The sequence below is a fragment of the Amblyomma americanum genome, chromosome 5 (genome assembly GCF_052857255.1).
Source record: "Amblyomma americanum isolate KBUSLIRL-KWMA chromosome 5, ASM5285725v1, whole genome shotgun sequence".
NCBI classification, from domain to species: Eukaryota; Metazoa; Arthropoda; class Arachnida; order Ixodida; family Ixodidae; genus Amblyomma; species Amblyomma americanum.
Window position 1 is genome coordinate 76,000,274 of NC_135501.1, and position 9,613 is coordinate 76,009,886.

Below are 9,613 nucleotides of genomic sequence, written 5' to 3' on the forward strand. Positions count from 1 at the left end.
CGCCCTTTTGTTGAGAACCCCTTTGAGAGCATGCTAACCTACTGTTAGAGGCCAACAGTAGTTTGTTCTCAGCATCCCTTAAAAGAACAATGGGGAAGGCCTTCATCGCTGCCATGGGCATGACCAGGCTGACAATAAGGACATCCTGCTGTGGGGAATTGTTGAAGTCTAACTGCCGTGGGCAGGTTCACAGCGGGAGCGGGGGGGGATTTACACTGTTTGGGGTGGTAGCTGATGCCTGTCTCTTGGCTGCAGGCTGGCACGGAGAGTACAGCCATCCCTCCGGCCCAGTTTGACTGGACCTCAAGTGGCCTGGTGAACCCGCTGGAGCAACCAGCCGCCTCAACACTACTGGACCTTGAGTTCCTTTCCAGCCTCTCTTCAGCCGCCGTGAGCAGTGGCAGCCCCCCAACCAGCAGTGAGTGTAACGACTCTCCACTTGTTCTTTCCTTCCGAGCCCTCATGTAGATGTATAAAAGGGGCCCAAGGTTACTTTTCTGTGTGTTTGACTCAGCCCTAGCTTTCTTTCATGACCTTTTGTTACTGAAGACAGCCACCACATTTTCTTGCAGCATTGCACGAGTCCTGCAAGCTGCAGATGCACCATCCTAGCATGCTGCACCTTGTGCTCTTGTGGCGTGCAGCTTGCTAGGCGGGCACTCAAGTTACGTATTCCTCATTTATGCTTATGACCCAAATTTTCTGACGCTTTACCACGGACCTGCAAAGTATTGCACCCCTCGCCACGTACGGTGACTGGGGCAACCGTCCAGAACAAAATAGGTGGTGAAGCACTTCATTGGTAGACGTCATATTATTCCAAGGTATTCCAAATTGGTATTAAGGTGGTGACTTAAGCATAGCGGGGTGATCCGGCACACGGCTGTCTGCAGTGACGATTTCATTGACTTTTCTAGTCGACACTTCATGCAGCTGGCGGCGTAGGGTGGCTCTCGACTGAACTGCTTTCTCATTTGCTTCGCTAACGAAGGCACTATGGGAGTGAGCCATACTTGCTTTTCAGCGCAAGATTAATATGTTTAGAGTAAACCCATTATAACAGACCTTTTTCGATAAGCGATGGCCAGTTCCAAACCATGCTTCGCTCGGGCTTCGGTTCGGAGCACAGTAGGACAAATGACCGGTGTACTGGGGGTCCACCGTCATCCGTCACGCCGACGGACGGCGCATTGCTTCAGGAAGCATGCCACCGGCATGGGTTCACTCTGTAGCGGGGTACAACTTGGGAAGAAAACAGCAGTTGCCTTTAGTTCTGATCTTTTTGACTGCACCATTTGAGTTCCCCCTTCAGGTGGCGATGAGAGGAAACACCTTGTTGATGATGAAATCGGGGTTTCTTGATGACTTGATGGTTCTAACTTTCAAACATTCATGTTACTCGAGGAAAGGAGAAGGTTAACTCTTTATTTACAACATCAATAAAACAAGAAGAAACAAGCAAGGAGAAAACTATTTACAACATCACTAAACCATCGATCAGACAAATTAAGCCCCGCTTCAACCAAGAGTGCTAACATTTAACCCGCCTGTCTCCGCCCTTAGCGGGGACAGCAACCAATAAGCTAACAAGCGACCCTCCACACCAATCAATGGTTAGGGAAAGGAAAATAAGGTTTCTGCCAACTGTTCACTGATTGGGGAAAGAATATCGACTAAACAATGGTTGGGAAAGGAAAGCCAAAACTCTGCAATTCCCTCAACCAGCCAAACATTTGGGAAAGGAGAGGTTGCAACCAAACACACAAATAGCACATAAACCACTACCATTTCCCACCGCACAGTACTTACTACATTCCTAACCTTGACATCTGTCCTCTCTTTCGTACACGTGCGAGACAGATGTATGCAGAAGGAACGATCACTCATGATGTTCGATACTCTACAGAAAAAAAAAAAAAAAGTCATCAAGCGAATAAGCACTTCTTGGTCACTTGAGTCTACGAAGTGTTTCTCCCGCATGCCCGAAGCTCGGCAACCCGTTGGCTCCACACACATGTCGACCGCCGTATCTTCCTAAGCTTCTTCAAGATGGGTTACGCCCCTGACAGCGTGAAGAACACAAAGACATTCGTTGCAGGAAGGGGAGATGGGGACGGAACGGGTCCCTTTGTTGGCGACACGCTGGCCACAATACAGCCGCCGCTGAGTTCCCAGGTGTCCCTCTGAGGCTAAGTGGCTTCACAAACGCAGCATCCCTCGTGACCACGAGACTGACTGGCGCCAAAGAAAGTTCAGCTAACTTCATACCCTTCAAAGGAGGCCCCCCAGCCAGTGGTGTCCATTGGTTTTCTTGACGGTTAATCCCCTTTCATCTCCATCCCCTGCGATGTCACACTAGCAGGTCCAAAGGAGGTATTGGCCATGACTTCTTGAGAATCGGTCGGTGGCACTTACTGGTGGGCCTACTTTGAGGACCGGTCGACGTGTTATTCTTGAGTTGCATCCATTTTTCTATATTTGCGCACCAGGCAAACGTTGGAATAACATTTTTACAGCGAGAGCTGTTCGTGTCTTGTTTCCCGAGATTGCGGCGTCGGCTACATAGTTCGTGGAGGGAAGGAGTGAGAGGGCGTGCAGGAGTAAATGGCAGACAATGGAGAGGAAGGCTTGCCAAAAGCAGAGGAAGGAATTACGTCTTGCCGTGTGCAGTGAAACGTTTTATAAGATAGAACCAAATTTTTGCGGCATGTAGCTAAGAGTGCGAAGCACACAATGTTAGGAAGAGATTTTGGAATTTTGGTTTTAAAATATAGCAGTTCTGCTCTAGATCAGACAATAGCGTACCCACATTGCGAACAGTGAACTTTAGATTGCTGTAGCATCGCTAATATTTGTTACATCAAAAAAGTACTCCGTTCCATATGTAAATTCCATTCCATACATCAGGTGTGCAACGGTATGTAAGGTACGCAAGTAGTCCGCACGGAAAAAATAAAGGGAGCAATGTTATACCCCTGTCACACTAGCAAATTTAATGTCATTCCAATCGAATCTTATTCGATGGATCGAATGTCATTCTAGTCAAAGCTTGAGTGGTCCTAGGGGTCTAGGAGCTTGGGCGTCTGCCTCGGCTGCGGAAGGTGGTTGGTTCAAAACCCACCGCCAGCCACCCATCGGTAAAAATGGGTACAAGCATCCCCCAGCTCGGCGTCCGGCTTCCTCAGGGGTGTGTGTTTGGAAGATGGTTCCGCAAACCCCGTTGCACCCTACGGGGGGCAAAACCAGTTTCGAACACTCAGCCTGCAAACGTGGTTCAAGATACAGTTGAGAGATTCAGTTGATCTTGGCGTTCGATGAAGTTTAAATGAGCTCGCTCTACGGGAGTTCAGCGGATGAGAATGCGAGTCCCAGTCTTCGAAGAACTTCAGCATGCTGCGCCATCAAAAAAAAAAGGCCACAAATGGGCTTCTACCTCACGAGGCGGTTTTAACGTTGTTGACGGCGGAACTTATCGCTGATCCGTCAAAGCAACTGTGGTCAAGACCCTTTTCCCAAGCATATCACCCAGAAGAGCCAAGCACCAGGCCGGGGGAAATATTGTACCCATTAAAAAACCGGTGGGTACCCGGCGGCACTGGGGATCGAACCCAGCACCTCCCGAATGCGAGGCGGATGCTTTACCACAAGGCCACGCTTCGGTCCTAGGCAGCGGTGGCCAAGTGGTTGAGCATCCGCCTTGCATGCGGGAGGTGCGGGGTTCGATCCCCAGTGCCGCCGGGTACCCACCGGTGATACAATGGGTACAAGCTTTCCCCTGGTCTGGTGCTCGGCATATTTAGGGTGAAATTCTTGGGAAATGGGTCTTTGACCCCACCAACATTCGATGCACCGAATGACATTCGGTCTCTTTCAGTGCTAAACGGTAAAAGATAATGTCATTCAAAAATGATGGCAGTGACGATCAGTGAAAAAAAATAGTACTATTCAGACACATCAGCGCGCATAGATGATGTTTGAAATTGTTGTGTAGTGTTTTAAAAGCGAGTGAGAACATTTCTTTGCAATATTATCAGCTTAAAATATCTGTGGCCATTCTGCAGCAATTTAGCCTTTAGAGGCCAAGCCAAGTACAAAGTCAACCACAAATCTGATAAATGCAAACAAACAAAATGGCTGAAACGGCGGCGCGTGGAGCATTGCGGAGCGTGGAAATGACTTCTAAAAGGTGAAGTGCTCAGTTACATCTTTAAATACTTCCGAGCTAAATGAATATGGAACGCCAGCCAACAAGAAATAAGCAACCCCAAATGATCGATGGTCGTGGGAAAGGCCCTGCTTCATGCTCGGCCGTTGCCGTTGGCTGCTGCTGGGAGCGAGAGTAACAGCTATCCACGACAGCTTCTAGTGTGAAGAGGTTCGCACCAAAATGAACATTTTTTAGCAGAACTAAATTAATACAATTTCTAACCTTGGCAGTGCGAACAGTATTTTTTCATGTCGCGTGTTTCTGCAGCGCATATGGTGTTTAGAGTACACATTCGGTTCGACATCAAATGCGAATAAGTTCCTTAAACTCATTCGATGACGAATGTCATTCTAACCTAAAGACATTAAATATTCCCGTGTAGCAGCCGATTAATGGCATTAGGTACTAACGTCATTCGATCAGAATGGCATTAAATGTGCTAGTGTGACTGGTATTACTCCGCGCTTGTTCTGTGGCCAAGTGGTCTAGGGCACAAGAAAGCGACAGCATGTCATCAGCAACAAGAGTGCATTTAATCAAGCTCATGACAAATGTGTCATGTAATAAGCCTGCAGGCAAAGCATCCACTGTCTTTCGTTGACCACAAGTAATGCACTACTTTTTGGTCGCGGATGCAGGCAACGCAAACAAGAGCGCTAGCTTTGATAGCGTTGCACCCTGATGTAGGAGACGGAGTGTAGTACCTAGGCATATGGTAATATCAATTTCTGTAGTGCAGTTACCTTTTTGTTGTTTCTGCAAATTATGAACCAGTAATCTCATTTATCTTCGTAACTAATTGGCTTATTGTGAAGGGAACCATTATTTAAAATCAGTGCAAGAAACTGAATAAGAATATTGAGTTTCACCAGATTTGATCAAAAAATAAAAAATAGCTTTAAGAGCCATGTCTCCCCTTAACGCACAGTAACATGAGTGCACACGCACCCCGTCGATGCCACTTGGCAGTGCAGTTTCAGTACAATGATTTAAATTCCACTTAGAATGAAGGCACTTTGGCCAAGCACTGCGGTGGGCTGACAAGGTGAGGTGAACCGCAATGTCTCTTTGTCTGACTCTTTAAATCTTTAAATAGCATGAAAATGCTCTCTGATGGCGACCCAATGTTTACATGAAACAACCGTAATCTCTCTACATGTTTCAATGAGTTGTTTGGTCCTGTTGACGGCCTGTTTCACAAAGGGGGTGACGGATTGTTGAGACTAATCACAATTTTTCTGTATTTTGCAATTTCGCTGTGAAGTAGATATGTACGTTGCCATATACAGTAAAACCTTGATACATCCTCTTTTTTTTTAAGGAGGGGGGGGGGGGGGGAGCGTATTGTCCGGGCAAAGGTATAATCAGACCACTGAGATTTTGGAAAACGGGGCTCAAGAATTAAGTACAAAGGCAGTTATTACAAAGTACAAAAGCAGAGGGGTTAATTGGAGAGGCAGTGGGCGTAGTCAGGGTGGTGATGATGATGATGCAGTTATAGGCATTTCCACTCTTACTAAAAAGGCCTGTCTGTGCTTGTCGGCGCAAAATGTGAAGAACTTTTCTAGTGCTTGTAGACTTCAGTCTGTGCCTGCCTAGTCCTTAGCATGAAAGAAACTGCAACCGACGACTGGTAAGGGCAAAGTGTCGGAACTCCTGCACTGCCACCGTCGTTGTTTTTGGATGCTTCTCCTGATCGAATATAGCCACTGCAGAGAATTTGCTTTGCCACTTGACTGCTGCTGTGCTGCTGTTGGCCCGTGCCCGTAGGCTGGGCCCGTTCGTTAGTGCATTGTCGTTTTTGGATGATTCGGCCCATTCTGTTTATGTAGTGCAGACAAACCAGTCCGGCGCCTGACTGCTGCACGTGCTACCAGACTAGGCATACTCGCACGTTTGTGCGTTGTCGCCACCTTTGATATGCTTTGTCCCATCACAATTATGCAGTGCGGAGAAGCCATTCTGGCTGCTGTCTGCTACTTCGCTTCTGCTTATAGGCATAAATACCGACTGTGGGGAGGCTGGAGGGCTCGAGCCCACCCCACAAAATGGTTAGCTTATTGTGGAAATGTTTGTATTGCCCAGTGGTTTCTACAAGTGAAGAATATGTAGCGAGTTTGTAATATTTCAATAGTTACCTTGTGGAAATATTTGTCTTTTCAGTGTTTTCTCACATCAGCAGAACCATGGCGTCATTCATTTTAGCATATTAACTCGACTAGAGACAAATAAAGCTGATGTTTATATATATAGCCTCTCTGCCTGTGTGTGTACCTTGCCAAGTAGTGTGCCAGGGGGGGGGAGCTTCCTGTTGCTTATAGGTATGTCGTGTGCCTGTGGCTTAGCCTACTAATGTGTTCATGCACCTCTCATCATCATCAACAGCCTGACTATGCCCCCTGCATGGCGAAGGCCTCTCCCATGATTCTCCAATTAACCCTGTCCTTTGCCAGTTGCGGCCACTGTATGCCCGCAAACATCTGTATCTCATCATCGCCTACCTAACTTTCTGCCGCCCCCTGCTACGTTTCTCTTCTCTTGGAATCCACTAGTCTGTTACCCTTAAGGACTAGCGGTTATGTTGCCTTTGCATTACATGCCTTGTCCAAGCCCATTTCTTCCTCTTGGTTTTGAGTAGGATGTCATTAACCCGTATTTTATCTCTGACTGATTCTGCCCTTTTTCTGTCTCAACTTTATACCTATAATTTTTCTTTCTATAGCTCGCTGCATTGCTCTTAACTTAAGCTGAACCCTTTTTGTTAGCCTCCATGTTTCTGCACCTTTTTTAGTTGCTAAACGTATCCTATGATCGGAATTTGGCAAACTTAGGAATGTATGTTGCAAGAAATCAGTATTATAAAAGAGCTAATTAATCAGAAGAAAAACAGTGTTGTAATTGGGACATTTTTATTGGTAACGATCTTGAGGTTATGGACCGGAAACATATCAATGAGGCTGTACTTAATTGCAGCGATAACCAGAATAAGGGATACATGAGTTGCATCTATATATTCTCTTTATGCTGAGTGCCACTAATTTTTTCCTGACACCCAGGTCTGGAGAAGGAGTTCCTGGAGCTGGGTGTGTCGGCAACAACAGCCACGGCAGCACCGCCGTCCTCCGCGCCGTCAAAGCTGCAGGAGCTGCTGCGTAACAATGTGTCAACACTGTCATCAACACGGCGCCGTCCCTCGCTGCTTAGCAGCGAAGCCCAGGCCATTCTGGACCGTTTGCCGGACCTGTCGTTCATGCAGGCGCGCGTGCTCATGTTTCCAGTGCACTTAGACTGATGATGAGGAACCTTATATGGCCTCTGGTATGGTCTTTGATAAGGCCCGTGATATATTCTGACATTCCCGGTGCACTCGAACTGGTAGTCCTTGTGGACAAGGCCCCGCAACCAAGCCACGCCTTCTTTCCGTGATAAAAGGAACTTGATGCGGCTTTTGATGATGACTTTGATGTGGCCCTTCAATCATGTCGGTAGTATGGGCTGTTTCATACAGATGCCACGAATCATGCTTGGCCCGTTGATGATGCTGGATGTTGCATGCTGTGCAGAAAGGTTGTGTTACTTTTGACATTTCCATTCTTCTGTTGTATGTTGCGTTTTGGCCTTCATTCCTCATGCCATTAGCACACGTCTTGTCCTTGGTGAATGTTTCGGTATTCAACGTATGTGTAGGATGTTCCTCACCACCGATAATTTATTTAACTTGTGTAAGCAGAATGATGGGTGAGTATTAGTGTATGTGGCAGTCTTAGGCCTTGCCGAAGGAAGGTGGTATGCTTGTGTGCCTGTATTTACATGACGTGAAGTGGGAAAAACGGATTGTTCCCAGCCTCTATAGTGGTAAAAGCCTTACTTGTTGACCTCTGTAGTTAACATCTGAGCAGTAGAGCGCTATTTGCTCATGATTTTATCAGTAAACCTTTGTTATTGTGGTGGTGTGTGTTACAATTGCATTTATTTGCGTTCAATTGTGTTATGCACGGCTGGGATAATAAAATTGAATCTGCAGTGCAGTTAGGTGAACACTGTTCCCAAGAGGCATTTCTTCTTTGTGCTGCGACCAAACACTGGATATTTGAATGATTGTTTCAAGACAGAAACGCATTTACCTCATGGCCACAGAGCCAAGCAGCACAGTTCTTCAAACATAGAACTTGTGGTTGGAGAAAAACACAAACTCTGTAACTCAACTCAAATAATAATAGGACCAAAAAATTTGGTTGACATGCTGTTTGAACAAAAGGCAGCCTATTCAAAACAATGGGCTGATGGTCGCACTTTCTAAATAATTTTTATCCATGTACGGCTGGCCAGCACTCCGAGGAAGTGATAAGTTTTAAAGGGGCGATAAAACTGTTGAGATTATAGCCAGCAAATGTGTTAACTGCCTAGAACGAGTGCTTTAAAGCATTCGTTTAAGCGTCTTCTTCAAAGCCTGCAACTGGCGAGGTATTGAAGTGGGAGAAATTCCGAAGATGTGCTTATGCCTGGATTGGGCACATCAGTCTGCCAGCGTCAGATGCGGGAATTCTGTGCAGCCACTGGAAGTATGCAAACTGGTCATTGACACGTGGTGTACTCAAGGGCGGGACGTAGGCCCAATCTTCGTGACGGCACTCTTGAGCCAAACCAGATAAGCTGCATCAACCGCATAAAAATTGCGACAATTGCATCAAATTGCACAAAATTTGCTGCTTTTGACTTGGGGCGGCGCCGATCCACCAGCTAACCAAGCAGACTAACTTCAATTGTCGCTGCCATTTCAGTCATAACTTCAGCTGCGCTTGCCATCGCTCCGTCTGCGGGCGTTTGCAGAGAAACTGTCTAACTTCAGCTGCGCTTGCAAACGCTTCTTCTTCGGGCGTTTGCAGAGAAACAGTCGTAACTTCAGCTGCGCTTGCCATAGCTCCGTCTGCGGGCGTTTAATAATAATAATAATAATGAAATTTTATGCGTTGCATATTGCAATCACTCAGTTCAGCCCTTTGGCACGGCCGGGCAGCCACCAAACCACGTGACTTGACGTCACGACAACCGGAGGAAAAGCTAAGCCCCAACTCGCGCGGCCGCAGCCACCACCTGACTCCCGCTCCTCCCGCTAGGGGCGCTGCGCTGGCGCGTGACGTCACAGAGGAAAAGCTGGGCCCCAACTCGCGCGGTCGCGCGCGGCCGCAGCCACCACCTGACTCCCGCTCCTCCCGCTAGGGGCGCTGCGCCGGCGTGTGACGTCACGGAGGAAAAGCTGGGCCCCAACTGGCGCGGTCGCGCGCGGCCGCAGCCACCACCTGACTCCCGCTCTTCCCGCTAGGGGCGCTGCGCTATGATTGACGTCACGGCATATGTATAAAAGAGCTGCGTTCCTTCGCCGGGACAGTCTTATACCCCTGTCAC

The 9,613-nt window shown here is 47.5% G+C and overlaps 1 protein-coding gene across 6 annotated transcripts in view; it reads left to right on the forward strand.

Moving 5' to 3' along the window:
- The window catches only part of Afti (aftiphilin), a 35,984-nt gene extending 28,045 nt beyond the window's left edge, over positions 1–7,939 (forward strand). For 5 of the 6 annotated variants that reach the window (XM_077665044.1, XM_077665048.1, XM_077665047.1 and 2 more), the window contains 2 exons: positions 256–418; positions 7,264–7,939. In XM_077665044.1, the coding sequence (XP_077521170.1) occupies positions 256–418; positions 7,264–7,499 (399 nt within the window). In that variant the 3' untranslated portion in view covers positions 7,500–7,939. The remainder of the gene's footprint in view (positions 1–255; positions 419–7,263) is intronic. The other variant, XM_077665046.1, reaches the window with a different exon arrangement.
- Positions 7,940–9,613: the final 1,674 nt, after the last annotated feature.